Here is a 25456-nt window from a genome sequence, read left to right on the forward strand (position 1 = left end):
GCACTTCTGATTCAAACCAACCATTCCTTGCTGAGGACTTAAGAAAACTATTCACGCATAACACGCTTTCTCTCAGAAATCCCACAGAGAACTCAGTGGTATCAGCTTGCACCTGTGTATTTAGTATAAAGTCTGAAGTTGTTTTATCCCCATTTTATTTATTTATTTATCTATTTTTGCGGTACGTGGGCCTCTCACCGTTGTGGCCTCTCCCGTTGCGGAGCACAGGCTCCGGACACTCAGGCTCAGCAGCCATGGCTCACGGGCCCAGCCGCTCCGCGGCATGTGGGATCTTCCCAGACTGGGGCACGAACCCGTGTCCCCTGCATCGGCAGGTGGACTCTCAACCACTGCGCCACCAGGGAAGCCCTATCCCCATTTTATACACATGGAAGTCAAGTCAGGGACAGACTAAATTACTTCAGTAAGGCCACAGAGTAAGCAAGTCACCACAATTTAAAAAACAAAACCAGGGCTTCAACCAGCCACAACTACTGAGCCTGTGCGCCACAACTACCGAGCCCACGTGCCTACAGCCCATGCTCCACAACGAGAGAAGCCACTGCAATGAGAAGCCCGCGCACCGCAACGAAGAGTAGCCCCGATCGCCGCAACTAGAGAAAGCCTGTGCACAGCAACGAAGACCCAATGCAGCCAAAAATAAATAAATAAAATAATTTTTTAAAAAAATAAAATAATAAAAACTACAAAACCAAATATAAAACTCCATTCTAGTTTAAATATAAACACCATTTATATTTATCCTTTCATCTGTCCTGTCCATTCTGTCCCCTCCAAACCTATCCACCTGGACCCATCCCACAGGCTCATGTCACCCATCCTTTCCATTAACCACTCCTCGAGCATTTACTTGTACTGAGCATCACACGTGGTGATGGAGACACAAAGAGATTAGTATCTAGAGGACTTGTACTTTTACCACGAGCCAGGCAAGATAATTACATAAAGGACAAATGATTTTGAGGACTCTTCCAGTGAAGGCATGTTTCTCAAAATCATATTTGATAGGTTTAAAAAAGTTAAGTATGAACAACTAGTGGCAGAACACAGATCATCTAAATTCTTTTGCTAAGGTTTTCATATGCAGGGAAAGTTGTTTTTTTTTTGCAGTGCGCGGGCCTCTCACTGTTGTGGCCTCTCCCGTTGCAGAGCACAGGCTCCGGATGCACAGGCTCAGCGGCCATGGCTCACGGGCCCAGCCGCTCCGCGGCATGTGGGATCTTCCCGGACTGGGGCACGAACCCATGTCCCCTGCATCGACAGGCAGACTCTCAACCACTGCGCCACCAGGGAAGCCCGATGTGCGGGGCAAGTTTTAAAGATACAGTAATCTCTGCCATTCTTATCTCTCTACCTATAAAATGACATTTTTAAGTTTAATTTCACATGTCAAGTGAGATAGTATAGTCAAACTATGCAGAATTGATACCTAGAATTACCTACCATGTTTTTTTTTTAAATAAATTTATTTATTTACTTTTGGCTGCATTGGGTCTTTGTCGCTGAGCGCGGGCTTTCTCTAGTTGTGGTAAGCAAGGGCTACTCTTCTGTGTAGTACGCGGTCTTCTCATTGAGGTGGCTTCTCTTGTTGCGGAGCACAGGCTCTAGGCACGCGGGCTTCCGTAGTTGTGGCTCACGGGCTCTAGAGCACAGGCTCAGTAGTTGTGGCGCATGGGCTTAGTTGCTCCGCGGCATGTGGGATCTTCCCGGACCAGGGCTCGAACCCATGTCCCCTGCATTGGCAGGCCGATTCTTAACCACTGTGCCACCAGGTAGGCCCTACCATGGTTTTTTAATAATGCAGGTTTAGGATACGTAAATGTTGGGACTTCCGTGGTGGTCCAGTGGTTAAGACTCCGCACTTCCAATGCAGGGGGCATGGGTTCAATCCCTGGTCAGGGAAGTAAGATCCCACATGCCACTCAGCCAAAAAAAAGAAAGATACATAAATGTGGAGAGGCACATATATTATCTACTTGTAATATTTTTTTAAATGAACCAGAGTTGAGCCAACTAGATTTTAATGTCTTGTAAGGAAAACAAAACACATTTCATTCAACTATGAATCCTTTGATGACTAAGCAGCTCATGAACATGTTTCAACAACAGTAAAAAAAGCAGCAAACACTAGAAATATTTATAAGCCATCGTATAGTGGATGTGTGGAAATCTCCACGTGAAGTGACATCACACCTACCGTAGTGTCATTGCTGGTAACATAAACCAGGACGTCAGAGGAGTTCCTGCCATTGATGTATCGGTAGCAGTTCCAAACACAGCTAATCAAGTAACCCTGTAAGTAAGTAGTGATTGTTAGAGATTTAATTTTCAAAGTTCAGACAATTTACAATATCATCATGGATAAAGCCATATTGCAAAATGTTCATTTATATAAATTTTAAACACACATTAACTCTACTAAACCGAGAAGGCTTTAAAATTACAAATGTTGGATAGAGTAGCTTTCTGGCCAAGGGTGATACTGTAGCCTTACTACACAGAAGGTGATGGGGAAGGGTGGGGCTGAAAAGAGAAAGAGAATTTCCAAGAAAAGGAAGTTGAAAGGAGCAATCGCCGCAAACATTTACTGCCCCCAAAGAACAATCAATTCATTAGCCGACTCTCATCACACTGTAACTCTGGGTCTTTCGGATCGTTATTCTATATCATTATATATGATTTTATAATACAAGTCAACTTAAAAAAAAAAAACGTTCATAGCACATTAATTCGCTCTGTGATCAGTACAATTCACTAAAACATTTCCATTTTCACAATGAAATATCCACAGAAGATAATTAAAATTAAGGTCCAGAATAAAGACATGCTGGAAATAGAAAGCATGAGCTCATGGGAGATGTTTAAAATACGAAGTCTTTGTACTTTCATTCCAATCATGTGCAATCAGATTAAAACAAAATGATTTCAAAGCCCCTTTCTAGCTTTGAAATTCTTTGATTAAAAGGTTAAAGATGTGGAAAAAACGGAGCCCTCCTACATTGCTGGTGGGAATGTAAAATGGTGTTGCTTTAGAAAACAGTCTGGAAGTCCCTCAAAAGGTTAAACAGTTAAATGTGGGGACTTCCCTGGTGGTGCCGTGGCTAAGAATCCGCCTGCCAATGCAGGGGACATGGGTTCGAGCCCTGGTCCGGGAAGATCCCACATGCCGCGGAGCAACTAAGTCCGTGCACCACAACTACTGAGCCTGCGCTCTAGAGCCCACGCGCCACAACTACTGAAGCCCACGCGCCTAGAGCCCACGCTCCACAAGAGAAGCCACGCAATGAGAAGCCCACGCACCACAAACAAAGACCCAACGCAGCCATAAATAAATAAATAAATAAACAAACAGTTAAATGTGACCCGGTGGCTCCACTCCAAGGTATATACCCAAGAGAAATGAAAACATATGTCCACACAAAAACTTGTGCACAAATGTTCACAGCAACATTATTTGTAATAGCAAAAGAGTAAAAACAATCCAAATGTCTGTCAACTTAGGACTGGATAGACAAACAAAATATTCCATTGTATGGTATATTCATACAATGGAATATAATTCAGCAATAAAAAGGAAGTTCTGATAACATGCTACAGCACGGATGAACCTTGGAAATGTCAAAGAAGCCAGTCACAAAGGACCACATATTATATGATTCCATTTATATGAAATGTCCAGAAGAGGCAAAGCCATAGTGACAGAAAATAGATTAGTGGTTACCAAGGGATGGGGGTAAGGGCAAACGTCATATGGTAAAAGTGTTCTAAAATTACATTGTTTAACCACAGAGCTGTGTTTATACAACTCCGTGAATATATTAAAAACCACTAAATTGTACACTTAAATGGGAGAACCTTATGATATACGAATTATATCTCAAGAAAGTTGTTTTATAAAAAAAGAAGACATTTAACAACAAAAGGAGTGCTCGTCAACACTTTTCAGAAGTGAGGTAAATGTTCTGTTGTGAACTCACAATGCTGTCTTAAGCTGCATTCATACTTTTGTTTTTTTTTAATTTATTTTTGGCTGTGTTGGGTCTTCATTTCTGTGCGAGGGCTTTCTCTAGTTGCAGCAAGCGGGGGCCACTCTTCATCGCGGTGCGCGGGCCTCTCACTATCACGGCCTCTCTTGTTGCAGAGCACAGGCTCCAGACACGCAGGCTCAGTAGTTGTGGCTCACGGGCCTAGTTGCTCCACGGCATGTGGGATCTTCCCAGACCAGGGCTCGAACCCGTGTCCCCTGCATTAGCAGGCAGATTCTCAACCACTGCGCCACCAGGGAAGCCTGCTGCATTCATACTTGGTGGTGATTATTTCCTACAGTGAGACTTTCTGTGATAATGTTAATATGAAAATGCATAATGCTATTTTAGTAAAGTGTTTTCTGAATGGCAATAATCTGAAACCAGAGATCAACAATGAGAAAGAGATGGGAAGGGCATTTTTCTTGAACAATATGTTGAATTTACTCAAATCTTCAGTTTACTCAACAACGCTCTTGCTTCTCTATTAAAACAAACAAACAAACAAAACCCTGGACTCATTGAGAATTTTAATACAAATAAAAAAGGAATGCTTGGACATATTCTGTTGTGTACTATGTAAGAAGTCATCCATTATTTTAGCAGTGAACAGAAGGTTCTTTTAAGACAAGAACTCTTTCTGATGTGAGGCCTCCAAAATGACAAATCTATAACTGAAGGTTAAACTGCGGAGGGGAAATACCCAGTGTCTGGGGTCCCATACACCCAGTCAGCATTCTTGAATGCCCCCTGCAACACCAGGGGCGTTCACCCACTAAACACTCTGATGGGAGAAAAACCTGGCCTATTGTCTCTAAACTCATTTCAATGACCAATAATTTATTTCAATGACCTTATTTCCTATTTGACATTTCTGTAATCTTGAATAAATTAAATATTTGGTATATTTCCCAAACAGACTTGCACTGACAAGAGTACATCCATCAGCTACTTGCAGAGCTAGGTGGTAAGCGTTGTTCCCTTTACCAACTAAGGACAGAGAAAAACTGATACATGTTGTGATTTGGGTTCCCAGGGAATCACTAGTGATAAAACTTATTAAAGAGTAACAGTGAATTTAGGTTGTGAGAGCTACTAATCAGGTAAACTGTTATGTGAAACTGCAACACATATATGTGTTCATATTTGTTTAAACTAATAATTACTGAGTCTCCACAAGGGATAGAATAATGAAGGCAGGGTCTACGTTCTCAAGGAAATGCAGTCTGGTTAGTAGAGATAGATACATATATAATGAAATATTAACACATTACACACAGGTTGGAGACAGTGCTGTGAACCATCTATAAGATGCCTTTTATTAGGTCATTATGATAAATAATATTGTTTGCAGTTGATAAAAGCACCACAGACAGGGCAGGGATTTTTCTTATTCACCACCAAACCCTAGCAGCTAAAACACAGCCCGGCACACAGGAGACCCTCAGCAAATATTTACTGAATAAATAAATGAATGATGCATCTTCCCATCCATTAGCTCAATTAACCTCACAGTTACCCTTCACAATGTTTTCTTAGCTATTACTGCTACTTAGTAAATGAAGAAACCAAGGCTCTGGTCACATAGCTATATGGCAGTGACACAAGGTAAATCTAGGTCCTCTGACTCAAATCTCAAGTAAGCATTTCCAATAAAGATGTAAATGCCTACACAGTTAAAATGCCTTTTTTGAGCGCAGTGGGAGGTGCCGGCTTCTGGGTAATGGCACAGGGTAGCTTGGTCAGACTAACCTTCTTCCAGGTAAAAATGATAAAGTCTGGAATAAACACACACAGACACACAGACTCTATTTGAAGGCAGGGCTGAAGGGCCCAAAACAGGCAGAAGCTAAAGGGAAGTCTACCCTTGAGTGGCAAACTGCAGTGAGTGGGATTTGAGGGTCTGAAGCCTTTTGCCAGTGGCTCTGCCCACTCTCCACACAGCTGGTGGTCTGACTAAGAAGCCAGGAAGTTGGGGTGTTGAGGTAGGAGCTGCAGGGGCAGGAAGCCTCAACATCCGTGTATAAAATTCACCCAAATCCTTGACCACTAAGCCACACATGCAGTAACAAGCCATGCAGAGCATGTTGTATGGAGGGCGATGCAGACCTCACTGACTTTCAATGAATCACTTTCTTCCTACTCCTCTTCAACACATTACCATTTAAAATGACTTTTCTCCCTAAATGCAGCTTCTTCAAAACTCACCAAGCTTGGTTTTTAAAGAATTCGGCAATTTTATGCCAAAATAAAGACAATGAAAGATGTTAAGAATTAAAAGTTCAAGGTCTAACTTAAGAATTTTCTACTTATTACTAGCACACAAGCACAAATTATAATGATGTTTTTATTATCAGGTTTACAAAGATGAAAAATAGCACTCGACGGATGAGGGTGAGGGAAACGTGGCAGATGAGAGTGTTAAGGCATTCAACTTTAGGGGAGATCAATTTGACAAACTATCAAAAACCTTCAAATTATGCATACCCTCAAATTTCAGGAAATAGATCTTGAGAAAATAAATGTATAAGTATACAAAAGATGTAATTAATTTAATATATTCACTGCCATACTATTTATAAGTGAAAAAGTAGGAACTATCTCAATGTCCAACAATAACTAATTTATAAAAATGATAAATTCATAATAGACTGTTACAGAATAATGTTCAAAATCGATTACATTTTTAAAAACAAATTACAGGGACTTCCCTGGTGGAGCAGTGGTTAAGACTCCACACTCCCAATGCAGGGGGCCCACGTTTGATCCCTGGTCAGGACACTAGATCCCACATGCATGCCGCAACTAAGGAGCCTGCGTGCTGCAACTAAGGAGCCAGGCGAGCCGCAACTAAGGAGCCCACCTGTTGCAACCAAATATAGTAAATAAATAAATAAATATTTAGGGAAAAAACCCACAAATTACAAAAGAATGTATTCAGAGACTTGTAATGGATGCTATGGTACTTAATACACACCACATAAATGTACAACATTATATTATTTACATCCAAATAGATTTTAGAAGAACCCTGGGTTGGCCTGTGGAAGTCTGGTTAGTGTTTATCTCTCTCATATAGATAAGAGAAGGAACAGAATTGTGAGGAATTCAAAAAGCAGTTCAGAAATCTAAAACAAGATAAACTAACAGCAAGTTTTCTTACTTCTTTAGCATTCATGAATACATTTAGTAATATTTAGACCGTAAGTAAAATCTTCATGCTTACCTTAAAAGTCAAGATAATGCTGATAAACAGAAGAATAATAAGGACCAAACAGGTAGGATTCACTGACATGATATCATCTTTGTAAGGAAAATCAGGAGGCTACAAAAGAAAAGTACCTCATTAGCAAATCTCATTAACGATCCAGGATTCTATTCCATAAGCATTAACCAGATGTGCTTATCAGAAAGCAATTAATTAAAGCAGATAGTTATTATTTAAGGACAATACAACATTTCTAGTCTACCTCTACTAATGAAAAAGCTATAAACAGTGTGATGGGGAGAGGCTAGTCTGTTCTTAATTCAGGCAGTAACTCTCAAAAAGAAAATTCAGGGCTTCCCTGGTGGCGCAGTGGTTGAGTCTGCCTGCCGATGCACGGGACGCGGGTTCGTGCCCCGGCCCAGGAGGATTCCACATGCCGCGGAGTGGCTGGGCCCGTGAGCCATGGCCGCTGAGCCTGTGCTCTGCAATGGGAGAGGCCACAACAGTGAAAGACCCACATAACGCAAAAAAAAAAAAAAAAAAAAAAGAAAGAAAGAAAGAAAAAAAATTCAGTGGAAGATTCATGAGACGTAAAGACCTAATTCTGCCCTCCAACCATATAGAAAGTTAGAAGTCAATGGTCTTTACAACTCCTCAAAATTTGGATTTTCTGCAAATTCTGGACCATTCTAATGGGCTGTGTAGGGCAAGGGTTGCAGAACCCTATTAAAATAGTGTCTTCTTAATATAGAGCATTTTTGCTGATGCTACTTCTCCTCAAAGAGCAGAACCTTTATATTAGTAGGTTTTTACAGCATTTTAAAAAAATCAAAACTATTATATAGAATGGATAAACAAGGTCCTACTGTATAGCACAGGGAACTATATTCAGTATCCTGTGATAATAATCGAAAAAGAATATGTATATACATGTATAACAATCACTTTGCTGTCCAGCAGAAATGAACACAACATTGTAAATCAACTGTACTTGAATTAAAAACAAAAACGAAAAACAAAAAAACACAAGTCCTACCATCTGACCATAATGATTAACTACCAGGTCAAAAGAAACCCTTTTAGCAGGACTGAAATCTGCTACTATGGTTCACGGGAATGACAGGATGTCACCGTGAATCTCGTGCTCAGCACTGATCGAAGCTCTCATTGCAAACGGATCGAAGCTCTCATTGCAAACGGCTTACACAGTGTGCACAGAAGGCAGCCCCGTGTGCGGTCACCCTTCATCTCCCCTCATCACCCACTACTATGTGTCTGGATCCCACGTGAGCAGTATTCCCAGACATAACAAAGGAGAAAACTCGTGACTCATGCCTGGCTCCTCCTCCCCAGGATGAGCCTCGCCTAGTGGTTTTCAGAGTCTCCTTTCACTCTGGCAAAATACCTAAGTAATAAAATCTAAGTCACTTTTTGTGATCAGCTCATCAAACTGGCCCCTGCCCTTGGAGCCTAAAAAGGCTGTCTGTAGTACTGACCTCAAAGGGCAAAAATAAAACAAACTGGGGCTTCCCTGGTGGCGCAGTGGTTGAGAGTCCACCTGCCGATGCAAGGGACACGGGTTCGCACCCCTGTCCGTGAAGATCCCACATGCTGCGGAGCGGCTGGGCCCGTGAGCCATGGCCGCTGAGCCTGCGCATCCGGAGCCTGTGCTCCGCAACAGGAGAGGCCACAACAGTGAGAGGCCCGCGTACCGCAAAAACAAACAAACAAACAAAAAAAAACTGATGTTATCTACAACACCAACACAAAATCATATTGTTTCCAGGAATGTGGGAAAAAAAACAACAACCGCTATTACAGTGGAAATATATGAGCCTTTCCACAAAGATCTTTACACTCTTTCCCCCAGAAAAGTGAACGTGGTCTCTACATCCACTTAAGACCAATCAAAACACACACATAACTTACTTTAACTGTGTTTTACAAGACTCCACATAAAAAGAACGGGCGCTAGGATTAAGTGGTGCTCTCTAGCAGCCTTCTCAGACAAGCCTCCCCAGATTCACTGTATATCTCAACTTGTCAACAGGAGGGGCAACAGCAGTGGAAATTTAATGTCCCCTTTCAGTGCCGTCTCTTAGGCACTGTGATAACCTGCAGGTCTCGCTCTTCCAGCCCAGACTGATCTTCAAGTCGAACATGCAGAAGATGCCTACTTGTATTATTTGCTTTATAATTATAAATAAAAGTAGATAGTGAGTTTTTAAACTCCTATGAGGATTATTGTGAGCACCACCAATATTATGACTTTACAACTGGGTACGGAGTGACTGGACAATGCAGGTGGAACAGGAAGTAGTGACTGAACAATGCAGGTGGAACAGGAAGTCTTGGTAGTATCCTGAGTGTTCTAAACGCTGGCCTGCACGTTAGCCTTTCTCCTCCTTATAAATCTCCAAATACATGGGATGGAGCACGCAATAGACTCAAGTAGTCAGAACTGGCATGTGACTTGCCTTGGTGTCCCCTTACTCCAACCCACCCTCTCCCGGCCCCCTCACGTGATGGGCTCTGTGGAGACTATGTTTCCTCCACAATTCCAGGATGATTTTAGGAGCTCAGTGCCAGATCATTATTACAGAGTAGAATTCAAGTCCTTAAAGACAGAGGTAATTCTACAACCTGTTCATCACATATAACACTTAGCTGTTATCACAAGAGATGACACATAAAATTAGCACATGGGAAATAACACCACAATTTTCTTGACACTACACTCTACGAAAACATAGATCTATTTCTAAGAAACAACAAGAAGCTATTTCTTACAACAATGACAACCTAACGCTTTTAAGGAGCAACACACTGGAGGCTTTTCATACTAGGTCTGTTGAGTACTAGTCACGTGCTCTGGGCCAACTGCCAAAAGATCACAAACTCCTGTGGCCACACTTCCTACCTGGCTCCATCCCCTCCATCCCTCTTTTCCACTGAACTTCTTGACCTCCATTTTCACATCAAACCCCCAGTCTGTATCTCCATCCCAGAAAAACCCCGTTCCTTCCCCCATGCTCAGAAACTACTATTTTTTTTAAAAGGAAATATTTTATTTATTTATTTATTAATTTTTGGCTGCATTGGGTCTTCGTTGCTGTGCGGGGGCTTTTTCTCTAGTTGTGGTGAGCGGGGGCTACTCTTTGTTGCGGTATGTGGGCTTCTAATTGCAGTGGCTTCATTTGTTGTGGAGCACGGGCTCTAGGTGCAGCGGCTTCAGTAGTTGTGGCGCACGGGCTTAGGTGCTCCGCGGCATGTGGAATCTTCCCAGACCAGGGCTCGAACCCGTGTCTCCTGCACTGGCAGGCGGATTCTTAACCACTACATCACCAGGGAAGTCCTCAGAAACTACTATGAAAACTAAAGACTGAACATTCTATTCTCTCCATTTAAAGCATTCTAAGATTTTGAAGAAATTAAATTTTAAGGTACATAATTTAAAACACGAAGATTAAAAAATGTGAAGGCACAGAAGTACTCTAATCTCACACCCTCCACGAGCTTCTTAATAGCCAGCCACCAATATTCACTATGGTCACAAAGGACATTTAATATTGTAGAAAACCAGCCCCAGAAAGATGTTTGGGGCTTCCCTGGTGGCACAGTGGTTAAGAATCCGCCTGCTAATGCAGGGGACACGGGTTCGAGCCCTGGTCCAAGAAGATCCTACATGCCGCGGAGCAACTAAGCCCGTACACCACAACTACTGAGCCTGCGCTCTAGAGCCCATGAGCCACAACTACTGAAGCCCGCATGCTTAGAGCCCGTGCTCTGCAACAAGAGAAGCCACTGCAATGAGAAGCCCGCGCACCGCAACGAAGAGTAGCCCCTGCTCGCCGCAACTAGAGAACGCCTGCGCGCAGCAACAGACCCACCTCAGCCAAAAATAAATAAATTAATTAATTTTTTAAAAAAAGAAGTTTGAAGAAGAAAGGGGTTCTATGGTCAAATAAGTTCAGGAAACAGTACATGGTAGAGTTTCACTTTTCCCATACACAGCAGACGCAAAAGGCTATCATCCTCTGCTGATAACTGAGCAAACTGCATTTTACAAAACTAAGACAATTAGTAAGTAGCTTGTAAATTAGGCAGGCACCTCTAATACCATCATCACCAACTTATCTACCTCAGGGGGTTATGTTTTCCCAAAAAGCATTCTAAGAGATAAGAAAATCTTATCTTTATTCAAAAATCTCTAATCAGTAACTCAGATGCAAGTGAGCCACAAATTAATATGTATATGTATATTTATCTCTACGTCTTTTGTATTTCTATCTTAACCAGGTCTCCCTCACGAAGAGACATAGTAATTATAAAGGTCACATACCAGCTGTCGTATGTATTCCTGGATGGAGTTTGGATAAACAAGCACGGTGACTGCAACCAAGGTGTTCAGGGCAAAATCAAAGATCTGGTAACAGAAGAAGGGGATGATCCAGGCCGCGTGTTGCTAAACGTAAGACAGGACAGGATGTTAACATTTAATATGTTCAATATTACAAAACAATATTTTTTTGAATTCAGAGAAATCTTTTCTTAATCTGAAGGGAAACGGAGGAGTAGAAATTCATTAAAGCAGGTCATGATGGCAACTTGCTAAACCAAACAAAAGCAGCAAACCAACAAGCCTCAATGAACACACTTCTGAGACTGTAACATTGGTTTTCCACGTAACATTAGCAAGAGATGTAAACTTTTAAAGATTCTTACAGGAAACTGAGAACGATCATTCCTCACTTCTTACAGATAGCTGCACAGATTACATGTGTAAGGGACCAAGGAAAAGGCCCAGGACCTTATTTCTAAGCTGCTTACCTTGTATGCTCCGTAAGTAGCCATTGCACAGATCAGGATCATGAGAAGAGAAATTGCGATAGCAATGCACATGTCTGCAAAAAAGTTTTTTTAAAAAAAGAAAGTCAGTAGTAGCTCCACTGTTTTAACATTTTTTAAAGCCACTCCTCAAAGGCATTTTGTTTATAAACCAATTATAGACAAGAACTTTATACTAAGTTAAACACCAGAGTTCCTTTGGAATCTGAGACGACCATTGTTAAGGGAAGCAAAGTGCCTAAAAGATTTTCTCCCTAAATCACACATAGGTCTATATTAAATATATCTATAAATATATCTATGTATATATATATTTCAAAGTTTGGTCTTCTGGTCCACTGAATTATATATATAACAAATAAGGTATTCTTTTTCTTATCAGGACCTTTATGTCTCTGTTTAGTCTAGAGCCCGCCAACCTCTCCAATCTCCTCTCATCCCATCCCACACTTTCCTGCTCACTGTAATCCAGCCATACCATTTAGTTCACTAAACACAGCCAAATCATCCCATGCCAGGGCCTCACATTTGCAGTTCCCACTGAACAGAAGTAATGTCGCTCATATTTTCACATGATTGGCTCCGCCTTTTTAATCATTCAGCTCAACACCTCCAAGATCTTCCCTGGCCATCCTAGCTAATGTGACCCTCCCAGTCATGCCCACGTGGCTGCTGCATTTTCTTTACGGCATGTTTCACTACTATCTAGCTCATTCGTGTACTGTCTGTCTCTGCTAGAGGAACCTTCCTGAGGAAAAGGAGCTGCTGCTGTGTCTCGTTCACTACCGCAAACTCAACACCGAGAAGGTGACAGATGCCGCATGTGCGCGCTGAGCACTTGTACTGTGGTCAATCTGCATTGAGAAGTGCCGTAAGATTGAAATGTACTCCTCATTTCAAGGACTTAGTATCAAAAACAAAAAAATCCCATTAATGATTTTTATACTGATTACAAGCTGAAATAATATTTGGGATATACTGAGTTAAATACATTATTAACGTTAATCACCTGTTTGTTGTTACCTTTTTAAATGAGGCTACTAGGAAATTTAAAATTACTTGTGTGCTTGTATCATATCTTTGTTGAATAGAGCAGCTCTAGTACAAAGCCTGTTTCACAGTAGGTACAAACTGAAGACTTATTCTGATTAGAAGTACAGTATATCTGGGTTTCTGAAGGTAACGTGTAGAGTTATAATCAGGCTAAGACAGTACAAAAACCCTTGCAGTAAAGTATCTGTATAGTGCTGACAGTTTCCAAGGTATTTTCACAGATACCTCATTGAGTCTTCATTACTCTGAGGTAGATGTTACTGTGCCCAGTGAATGGATTATGAAACCAGGGCTCAGAGGTTATGTAACTTGCTGAGATAGCATTTGCATCAAAAGGCTAAACTATGACTAATCCAGCTCTTATGATTCAAAGTTTCGGCTCTCTCTGCTATACGATGCTGCTTCTACTTAAGCTTTTAAATACTGACCAAATGAACCAACCTAGGCTGTCGCTTAGCTACAGGTATTTCTCCAAAGGAAAGCATTCCAGTTCTAGAGCCACCCACACTATATCCTCAGCTTCGGAGATGAGAGGATATTTTAAGCAGGTTTATAAACAGAATCATAAGGTCAAAGTACTTTCTGTGTCAGATGTATATATATCAACAAAGACCATTTGGCACCTTAAAAAAAATGAAGCTTCCTTAAAATGGTCTCTAGATTTAATGCAGTACATTTATAATAAAGTTGATGACTTTTACTAAAGGAGTAAAAATTTGACTCTCAGAAAAAAAGAAGGTTATAAGAGAAGGTTATAAGAGATAATTAATACTAGTCAGTACTTAAAAGAGCATGATTTCTCTCAGGATACATATATATTTTATAGTTTACTTTATAATTTTAATGCTAAATGAACTCACCTTCCCTTATTATGAGGGAAGAGGTACCAACAAGGACATTTCATGTATGCCTCATAGTATTTTTGCCGGGCAAGTAACCTGCCCAAGGTTGCCCAGCTGGCAAGTGGTGGATGAGCTATTCTACCCCAGAAGTTTAACTCCAGAGGCAATGCTCTTAGCCACCATGCTACCCAGCTGCGAAGGAGGTAAAGCAAATGCAGTAGTGGAGGTCAAAGTCCTGGGAAACCAGAGAGCCTCCCTAAAAGGAGTGGACATTCTTTGTTATGTGCAAAGCCTATCAGAACTTGTAGTAATCTCTAAAACTTGATTGAACTCAGGCAGAAATTTATTATTTTCTTTGTCTTACTTTGACGGTTTCCAAATTCTGTACAAGCCTATTTTATAATGAGAAAAAATGAGTTTTATAAAAGGTAGCCCATTAGAGGATACTCTTTGACTCCCTCATAGATCTTAAGAGAAATAGAGAGACAGAGAGAGAAACAAGCAAACAAAAAAATCTAAGGCTTTATTTAAAAATAAAAATATAGGGCTTCCCTGGTGGCACAGTGGTTGAGAGTCTGCCTGCCGATGCAGGGGACACGGGTTCGAGCCCTGGTCTGGGAGGATCCCACATGCCGCGGAGCAACTGGGCCCGTGAGCCACAATTACTAAGCCTGCGCATCTGGAGCCTGTGCTCCACAACAAGAGAGGCCGTGACAGTGAGAGGCCCGCGCACTGCGATAAAGAGTGGTCCCCACTTGCCGCAACTAGAGAAAGCCCTCACACAGAAACGAAGACCCAACGCAGCAAAAATAAATATTTTTAAAAAGAAAAAAATATATAAATATAATGGTTACATTAATATTTATGTTATAATAAAATTTATATAAATTATCTTTTATATTAATATTAGGCATATCAATAAAACCTTTATTAATATAAAATATTAATACAGAATAAAACACTAAAATCTTGAATAATTTTATGTCCTATTCTGGAAAAAAAAAGAAAACCACTCCAGAACAAAATCTCACATAATCATTAAAATTTTTAAAATTTCCATCTTTTTCAAAGAATATAAATCTCAGGAGAAATTTAAAAGGTACAAATAAAATGAAAGTCATAAAGTATCCTATCACCACTCACAATGAGATACCACAGAAAAAATGTTAATTTGAGATGAGGAAATTTTCAAAATTCTAGTCCTATAAATGACTACACCAACCACACTGAACAGACTGAATATATCACAAGCATGTCAAATAGTTTAGGTAGGATCAAAGCGTAAATCAAATAAAAACACAGAGCAGAGAAGATAAAACAGGTTAATGAACCTTGTATCTCCTAGCAACCTAGAGCACAAGTCAGCTCCTCTGAAGTAGTGTGCGGCGTACCATGGTGAACATGAGAGTTACTCTGAGGAATGAAAATTCATTTCTTTCATAATTATGTCAACAGGCGAATGAGTAACTGGTCCTACTAACAATACAGGAACGTTTACAATCGGTAAAGTACTGTTCAGTGACAGGAATATCCTTTACTTATTCTTTGCACAGCAGCTCCACCAACCAAAGTCAGAGCACACTGTGGGCAAGTTGTTTCCTAAATTAAATTCCTGGCTTAATGACTCAGTTCTAATTTGAAAAGGTTCCAAAGAAAAGCTACACCACAGGCCACAAAGGCATAATTAGAAAGCATTTCCTGATACTTAGTCAATTAATCACTGAAATAGAATAGGCATATAAAGGAGTTCCCTGAAATGCCTTTGTTAAAATAATCTATTTCTAATTCTACTTTTCCTTAACACTTCCTTGGGTTTGTGTCCTTCCCATAAAACTGGTAGCTAGATAGATAACTAGCACCTGATTTATGCTCTCACATCATACTTGCCTAGTCATGAGTCATTCTTATGGCTCAATTTTCGGCCATGTTTTTGGCTCATGAAAACAAACAGTATTTGGGGTATAGTTTCACCATTAAGTCTAGAGGAGAACTATTTTCAGGTGAACTCACAGCAACACTATGAGCTACTGAGAGCAAAATACAAAAGCCCTCAACCCCTGCGGGGGTAAACACAAAACCCAGGTAAGTCCCTTCTATGGGGCCTCACGTTCTGAAGTTGAAAGCTTGGGGAAGAATAAGCATAAGGCACTAATTTTATTCCCCTAAAACAGAAGCAAAGCTCTAATATACTGTTTGTTATTTGTGAGGCAACTGCTTATAACTTTTTATTGAAGTAAATTCAGATAGAAGAGGGGTTTCTTGTAACTTGCTAATTTACAACTTTATTCTTAAACCCCAAATTTATTTCATGAATACTAAATAGGTGTGTAACATGGGATAAAAATGCGAGGCTGCAGAGATTAAGAGGACATAATCTTTGCTCTCAGATGCTTAGCATCTACTAGGAAGGGATGGAAGAATTCAATAGCAGATAACAGATGACAAGCTAGGGGAGTTCAGAGGGGACAATATTTTCAGCCAAGAGAAACAAAAAAGAATTTATGGGAGGATGTGGTTATTTGGGCTGGGTCTTTTTTTCCCCTCATAAATTTTCTGTATTAAGATATAATTCACATTCTATAAAATGCACCCTTTGAAAAAGCATATATATAATTCAGTGGGTTTTTTAGTCACAAAGTTGCACAGCCATCACCACTAATTCCAGAATATTTTCTCCCAAAAAAAACCCCCTCTATACCCTTAGAAGTCACCCCCCATTCCCCCCCACACTCCAGCCCCTGGCAACCATTAAGGTACTTTCTATCTCTTTAGATCTGCCTATACTGTACATGTCATATAAATGGAATCATACAATATGCAGCCTTCTGTGTCTGGCTTATCTCATTTAGAATAATATTCTCAAGGTTCATACATGTTGTCAGGTGTTAAGATTTAAACTGTAAGTTACAAAGGATTAGTTAGTTAAGTAATATACGGAAAATGTCAAGTTCAGAGAATCTCTGTTAACTCCTCACTTTCTAAGATAAGGAAATTAGCTCCTGCCAGCTACTCTCATATTGAGAAATTTATACTGACATAATTAAGTCTCATAAAGGTTGCTTATATAAAAACAGAAAAACCTGGACCTCCCTGTTGGCGCAGTGGTTAAGAATCCGCCTGCCAATGCAGGGGACACGTGTTCAAGCCCTGGTCCGGGAAGATCCCACATGCCGTGGAGCAACTAAGCCCGTGCGCCACAACTACTAAGCCTGTGCTCTAGAACCTGCGAACCACAACTACTGAGCCCACGTGCCACATCTACTGAAGCCCGCTCACCACAACAACTGAAGCCCACGCACCTAGAGCCCGTGCTCTGCAACAAGAGAAGACACTGCAATGAGAAGCCCGCGCACCTCAAGGAAGAGTAGCCCCCGCTCGCTGCAACAAGAGAAAGCCCACGTACAGCAACGAAGACCCAACGCAGCCAAACATACATACATACATACATAAATAAATAAATTTAAAAACAGAAACAGAAAAACCAATAAGGAGTATTTACATTTTTTGTAATTATGGTCACTGGAGAACCAAGATGTGTGACTAGACCTTAAGAGAAGGAAATAAAATAAATTTAATAAAAAATATTCATGATCTATTTGGAACAATTCTGGAAACATTACTGCTGGACACTAAAGAAGACTTGCACAATTGGAAAGGCGTAAGTTTTAATTAGACTTTTTAAAGATTTCACATCTCTATAAACTTACTAAAAATCATGAAGTTGTACATTTTAAATAGGTAGGTTTTACAGCATACAAAGTATAGCGCAATAAAGTCGTTTTTCAAAAAAAAAAGATGTCCAAAATACGACACGTAAAGATGTTGCTTCTCCCTCAGCTAATCAACAAATTTAACAGTCAGAGATATACGGCAGTATTTCCTGACAACTGGACATGTGGTGCTCAAGCAGATTTCTGAAGCAGAAGGTAGGTTAGCCCTACCATATACTACACATATTTGCAGGAGAGGTGGTGAACTGGCACCAAGCTCTCATTCCCACCTTCTGAAGTGCCTTCCTATTCTGCAGAGGCTAGAAAGCTAAAATCTACGTTTCCCAGATTCCCTTACAACTGGGTGCTGGAAGCAGACAGGTTTTCCCAATTAGACGCAGACACATAACAAAGATTCCCTCTTCTGACCAAACACCTTAGGCTCTACCCTTGGCCCACTTAGTCAAGTTTTGGCAAGAATCCTACGGAGTTAGTATACCTCACTCTTGGTATCCAATGACTCTGATATCTGGTCAAATTCCTTATTTTTCACCCTCAATAGCCTATCACCCTGGTCTGCCTTTAGCAAGAATCCATTTGAGTTATCTAGCAAGAATCCCCCAGCCTTGATGTTTCCTCTTAGTGATTTTCCATTCGCTGACCTCCACCCTGCTCCTTGGCTATAAACCCCACCTGTCCTTTTTGGAGGGGGAATTGAGCTCGATTTTTCTCCCCTACTGCAAGGCCCCCACTACAGTAGCCCATCTTGAATAAAGTCTTCCTTATCGTCTTTATCAAGCATCTGAATAATTTTTTCATTAACACAGTAAAGTTGAAAAAGCAAGTCTCAGAAGGTGTACTGTGTGAATCCACAATATAAAGTTCAACCACCTGAAACTTAAACAATAGATCACTGAGTGATACAAATATACGTGTTAAGTTTATACAGAAAAGCAAAAGAAGGATAAACAGTTCAGAAGAGTGGCAGCTATCTCCAAGATCAGAGGGGCTCTTTCGAAAGTTAAGGTAAAATTCAATTCCTCAAATCAAGTTGTGGGTGCACAAGTACTTACAATTACTCAGCTTATTTTATAAACATTGTTTTACACTTAATCAATATTTAATAAGAGGTAATCCTATAAAGAATGAGGAACTCCAAATTATTGTTAATGAAAACAGCAAGATAGGTGTTCACTGTATAGCAAACTTTTCTGAAAGGTTTGAATTTTTTCAAAATAAAGATTTGAAGTAAAAAAAAAAATGATCCTGGGCTTCCCTAGTGGCGCAGTGGTTGAGAGTCCGCCTGCCAATGCAGGGGACGCGGGTTCGTGCCCCGGTCCGGGAAGATCCCACATGCCGTGGAGCGGCTGGGCCCGTGAGCCATGGCCGCTGGGCCTGCGCGTCCGGAGCCTGTGCTCCGCAACGGGAGAGGCCACAACAGTGAGAGGCCCGCGTACCGCAAAAAAAAAAAAAAAAAAAAAAAAGATACTAATACTAAATCTATGTTAAATTGTAAATCACATCCTAATTTCAAAACCACTGAAATGCAAACAACAACAAAATGCATCATCAGAGAAGCAGCACTGGACACCTGTGCTAGTTTAGTTCCTGCTCAGTCACTGGCAAACTCAAACAAATAAGGAATTCTACAGGCTTAATGTATCTAATTTTTAAAAAGTCACTTAGTAAAGTGTTTTTTTTTTAAATGGTTTTCTTGTAGGCAAAGTGGGGAAATGTCCACCAAGTTTGGTTAAGTGGAACACTGGATAAGGAGGTGAATGATTCTACCAGATGTCTTCCATTTGTCTTTCCAAACCCACCCTCACCATCCAGTTATCTGCCCTAGCAGGCACACAGGTATGGGCCATCAACAGGGCTCCCTTACCCTGTGGCGTTAGCTGAGTTCACTCAATGAGGAGTCCAGACAAGGGATCAGAGAGAGCAAGAGGCTGGCCCCTGCTGTGAGGCTGCCTTGGTTGGCCCCGGACCAAAAAGGTAGCATTGCTCCTTATAAGGAGTTCAACTCTGTATGACGCTCATTCCCAGCTCTAGTAGCCACTGCCTCCCATCTCTCTTTCAGATCTAGGGATGGTAACAGCTGGTCTTGATTAAGCAAATTACTTCACCGTCCCTAGTGGTCTTCTTACACCTCCATCTTTGTAAAAAGATCTTGAAAATAAATATTCATTGAATTATCCTTGTAAAACAATAAGATGTTGTCAAAGTGTAGAATATGTAACCTTTTGAGCCATGTGACTTAAAAGATAAAGAGATGGGACTTTCCTGGTGGTCCAGTGATTAAGACTCTGTGCTCCCAATGCAGGGGGCCCGGGTTCGATCCCTGGTCAGGGAACTAGGTCCCGCCTGCCGCACCTAAAAGAGCCCACATGCCACGACCAAGACCTGGTGCAACCAAATAAATAAATATTTTTTAAAAAAGAAAAAAGCTGAAGAGATGACAGGATGGAAGGATGGGAGGGTAGAAGGATGAAAATAAAGGGCCAGGATGGTCCTGTGGCTCCGCTCTCCCGGCTGTCGCATGTCTATTTCCTCAAGACATTGGCATGTCACGCACAAGTGGACAAGCTCTGCAGACCAAGTGCCCCGCTGGTTTGAGGGTATGTGAACAGACAGCAGGTAGGCAGCCTGGGCCTTTCCCAATGTGGTGCCAAGAGCCATATGGAATGCCTCAGCCGATCTTCTTTTCCCTTCTGTTTCTTAGTCTGTATTACCAAAGCTTTCAAACATACACAGAAGTATAATGAATCGCCAGCACCCATTCTGTTTGGATTGTTTCATCTCTTCGCTTCTGTCCATTCTACCACTGGTGGAAAGCTGGACTGTTTCCAGTTTTTGGCTATTACAAATAAAGCGACCGTGGCCATTTTCATACATGGCTAATGATGGACACAAACATTCACTTACTGGAGGGTACATACCTAGGAGTGAAACTGCTGGGCCATAGGGTGGATGTATATCTATATAGCTTTCGTTTTCCCAAAGTGGTTGAACGATTTACACTCCCACCTGTAGCTTGAGAAATCCGATGGTTCCAAAGCCGTATCAACAGGTGGCACTGTCAGTTCTGTTCATGTTGCCATTTTGAAGGGGTGGAGTGATTCACTACTGTGCTTGTAATTTGCATTTCTTTTACAACTAATAATGTGGAGAATATTTTCATGTGCTTATTGGTCATATGGATACCTTCTCTGATGAAGTTATCTGTTTTCCTCTTCTTGATTTCACCCAGAACCACTGACTATAAAGACCATCATTTCTCCAATAAATGCAGTAGTGTTTTTATCCTAAACCAGGTTCCTATATACAGTAAACAAATTCTTCATTATTTTTATGGCCATTTCCTCCCCAGGGCAGGTGAATAAAGTAAGTTTGGCTTGAATGACAATTTTTTTTTAACTTTTTTTTTTTTTCCAAATGTATTTATTTATGGCTGTGTTGGGTCTTCGTTTCTGTGCGAGGGCTTTCTCTAGTTGTGGCAAGCGAGGGCCACCCTTCATCGCAGTGCACAGGCCTCTCACTATCGCGGCCTCTCTTGTTGCGGAGCACAGGCTCCAGACGCACAAGCTCAGTAATTGTGGCTCACGGGCCCAGTTGCTCCACGGCACGTGGGATCTTCCCAGACCAGGGCTCGAACCCGTGTCTCCTGCATTGGCAGGCGGATTCTCAACCACTGCGCCACCAGGGAAGCCCCTGAATGACAATTTTGCTACAAAATGAATCAGAAATTAATTTGGATGATCTGTTTGGCATTATGTTTGGCTCTGACACTTCCTGTTACAGTTCCTTGCCAGTCCATTAGAATTTCACAAATAAAATTTCATGAAGTCTACTTATTTGAATTTTACCTGTTTCTCTTTGCCCCCTCACGTCCTTTTTCCATTCCAGAATCTAATCTAGGGTCTTGTACTGCATGTAGTTAGTTGTATCTCCTTTGTTTCCTCCCATCTATGACAGTTCCCAGTCTTTCCTAGCATAGTCAATTTCTGATTACATAAATATGTTTATTTGTAAATTATAAATATATATTACAATTTTTTGTATATAAATTACGTAAAAATACAAATGTTGAAGAGATAGGTGTTTTTAAAAAGAGAACTCTTTATATTTTTTTCTTTATCCCAGTGGATTCTCCTATATGCCCCATTTTAATATAAATCATAGGGATCTGACTTTCTTCTACCAGATCATTTTAGGAAAAGATCACATGGAAAAGTGAGATACACTCCTGCTCTGTCCTTCTGGATAAAACCTTGAGATGACTACCACCATTCCAAAAAGATATCAACTTAAAATTTCTATACACCGGGAATTCCCTGGATGTCCAGTGGTTAGGGCTCCGCGCTTTCACTGCCGAGGGCACGGGTTCTATCCCTGGTCAGGGAACTAAAATCCCGCAAGCCACAAAAAACAAAACAAAACAAAAAAATTGTTATATACCATAACTTTCAAGCACAATTCAAAGCAATTGATTGTACCCATTTCAAGGACTATTTAGTTGTATCCTCGTGTATGTTAAATATAGAAAGGTTTGTCAGCCATGATGATGTTTGACCTACAAAGTTCTTTTTAAAAAGAGATCAAAGGGCTTCCCTGGTGGTGCAGTGGTTGAGAGTCCGCCTGCCGATGCAGGGGACACGGGTTCATGCCCCGGTCTGGGAGGATCCCACATGCCATGGAGCGGCTGGGCCCGTGAGCCATGGCCGCTGAGCCTGCGCGTCTGAGCCTGTGCTCCGCAACGGGAGAGGCCACAACAGTGAGAGGCCCGTGTACCGCCAAAAAAAAAAAGAGAGGGAGAGAGATCAAAACATATGAAAGGAAAATGTAAGAAGAAAGTTAAAAAAAGATTCACTCACATGAATGAATATTCATCCTTCTGTATCTTTTTAACCATGCAATTTAAATGATCAATAGGTAGTCCTAAAAGTAATTACAAACTATTCATTCACTTCTTTCAAATATATGAAATATCAGAGAAACTGCAAATGCACTGGAATTAATATCCAGGTCATTACAAAAACAATTACTATTGTAAGGTCTTGAGTACCAGTAAGCCTCCGAGGTCAGGTAAATTAAGCCTATACTGTCAGACAGTTCACCACCCAGCTTAATCTCTGGCAATTAGAAAAAGGCAGGCAGTGTGACTATTTGATTCAGACACAACTGTATCTGAATCATTTAAAACTTCTTTGCTAACCTCAATTACTTAAAAGGGAATCCTGCTACTGGAAACAGTGAAAGGTAACTTATTTTTAAACGTCAATCAAACATTGTATTTAGAGGTTATATAGTCTTTTAACTCAGGGGAAGGAAGGCAGAGAGATATTAATTTAATATTAATGGAATTCATTATCTTTCTGGAGGAATTCATCAGGGTAACAGGGTTATTGAGAACAGAGAGAATGAGCAATGTTACAGCAGAAGTCATGTCTCAGTCTGACAAGGTCCCGAACCCCAGGATGATACAATGCCTTGGTATCTACTAGAAGCAATGGTGGTAGGAGATGATGGACAGAAAGCATCTCCCGGCTTTGCATTTACTTCGCTTCTAGCTCTTCTCAGGCTCCTCCTCCTGGCCTCTCATGTCAGGGCTCCTTCAGGAAAAGTCTCTTTACTATCTCCCTAACGTAAATACCATTTTGAAGCTTATGTCCTCAAATTTACCTCCGCCCAGATGTCTGGTTCACATATCAAACTACCTTTTTAATCTCTCCACTTTAATAGATCTAAGAACAGTGAGTAAAACAGTGAAATACATTGAGCCCTTATTATGGGCCACACCCCATTCGAAGCATTTTTCGTACACGAACATATTTAATCACAATCCCACGAGGTAGATAACTACGATCACCCCTGTATTCAGAGGCGGAAACTAAGCCACACAAACGTCCGTAACTAGCCCAATGTTATCACATTTCACACATGGCAGGGTCAGGTTTCAAACTATGGTCTCCGGCCTCAGAGCCACACTCCTAGCAACTATGCTAAGCCACTTAAATCAATCGAGGGGCTTCTCTGGTGGCGCAGTGGTTGAGAATCTGCCTGCCAATGCAGGAGACACGGGTTCGAGCCCCGGTCTGGGAAGATCCCACATGCCGCGGAGCAACTAGGCCCGTGAGCCACAACTACTGAGCCTGCGTGTCTGGAGCCTGTGCTCCGCAACAAGAGAGGCCGCGATAGTGAGAGGCCCGCGCACCGCCATGAAGAGTGGCCCCCGCTTGCCACAACTAGAGAAAGCCCTCGCACAGAAACGCAGACCCAACACAGCCAAAAATAAATATAAAAATAAGTAAATTAATTAAAAAAAAAAAATCAGTCGAGTCTTCTCCAAGGTGTGTTCCCATCTCCTGACCCTAGACTCTCTCACCCCAGTAAGGATGCAGACCATATATACTCAAGTTGAAAAGTAGGAGTCATCTTTGATTCCTCCCTTTCCCTCACTGCCCATACCAGGAAGTTCTGTCAATCCCACCTCCAAACCCACCCTCTTCCCCATCCCCAGTGTAGCCTGGATCGCAGAGAAACACCCCCCAAACCAGTCTCCAGGCCTCTGTACTCACACACCCAGTCCCCTAAATGTATCCTCTACTCAGCAACAAAAGGGATCTTCTGAAAACACATATCAGTTCATAACCGCAGAATTACTAAAAACCACTGAATGGTTTTCTCACTCCGAGAATAAACTTCACAAGTCTCACCCTGTCTGTTGAATGCTCCTAGTCATTCCCTAAAACTGCATCTTCAGCCCCTCTCCACGTTACTCACTTTGCTCCAGACACTTTTTTTTTTTTTAATGCACTGAAAGTTCTGCAAAGCCAATGAAAAATAAATTTGCATGACCTTTTGTTTGGGATTGTGCACAGCTCTGCCCCTTTCAGTTAGCATGGACACAGCTTGACTTTAGTTGTATGATGTTTAGGTTTCCATGATCTTAGAGCTGGGGGCCTAGCCTCCTTTCTGCACACCCCACATCCACATCCCTGTGCACATTTCTATTTATCTGGAAAAAGCAACAAAATAATCATCAAAAGGATTTCTAGAATGGAGAATGATCACCTCCTGGAAGAATGGTAAATACTGAAACGTAATAGAAGACACAGTAAGATACGTAATATCATTTGACCCTTCCTTCCTGCCATTGACTCCCTCTCCTAGCCAAAAGGCCCAGCGTAAAAAGATTATGACAAAGAAACAATTTTTAAAAATGGCTGTGTTAACATTAAGATGAAAAAAAGAAAGACAAAAGAGATTTTAATGAGACTCTTACACTTAGAACAGAGACAGAATACACGTAGCACGTAAATATTTGTTGTTCTGACTTGTAGTGATGGGAAGAGCGTTAAGTATCAGTTCAAATTGGCCCATGAATCAATATTTGTAATTTAATAGGAAGAACTGGCAGCTGGATTCCCTGCCCTTGAAAATACCAAAATATCTACAATAGTCGTCTGATGTACTTACTGGCATCGTCCATGAACTCAAAGTCACCCCCGAGTTCAGAACTTGAAAAGTGATACTGATCTGGATCGGCCAGGGCACTCAACAGAATCAGCAGTACCACGGCGTTGATGATCTGCAAGAAAGAAAAAAATGTAAGTAACCCCAGTATATGGTCCTTAAAATAGAACATTACATTGACCACATGGAGTTTAACTTCAACAGCTGGTGGCCTTTCAACACGAAGCCCCACCCACTGAGGGAGCAGGCAAACATTTCCTTTTTAAAAAAAAA

At 41.2% G+C, this 25456-nt stretch overlaps 1 protein-coding gene across 2 annotated transcripts in view; it reads right to left on the bottom strand.

Annotated features, from left to right (window-relative positions):
* The window catches only part of LAPTM4B (lysosomal protein transmembrane 4 beta), a 69043-nt gene that overhangs the window by 21978 nt on the left and 21609 nt on the right, over positions 1-25456 (bottom strand). For both annotated transcript variants that reach the window (XM_067711677.1, XM_067711678.1), the window contains exons 2-6: positions 25187-25298; positions 12085-12158; positions 11597-11719; positions 7273-7371; positions 2219-2314 (exon numbers count right to left, since the gene is read on the bottom strand). In XM_067711677.1, coding sequence (XP_067567778.1) covers positions 2219-2314; positions 7273-7371; positions 11597-11719; positions 12085-12158; positions 25187-25298 — 504 coding nt within the window. The remainder of the gene's footprint in view (positions 1-2218; positions 2315-7272; positions 7372-11596; positions 11720-12084; positions 12159-25186; positions 25299-25456) is intronic.

Source organism: Pseudorca crassidens, chromosome 17 (assembly GCF_039906515.1).
Source record: "Pseudorca crassidens isolate mPseCra1 chromosome 17, mPseCra1.hap1, whole genome shotgun sequence".
Classification (NCBI taxonomy): domain Eukaryota; kingdom Metazoa; phylum Chordata; class Mammalia; order Artiodactyla; family Delphinidae; genus Pseudorca; species Pseudorca crassidens.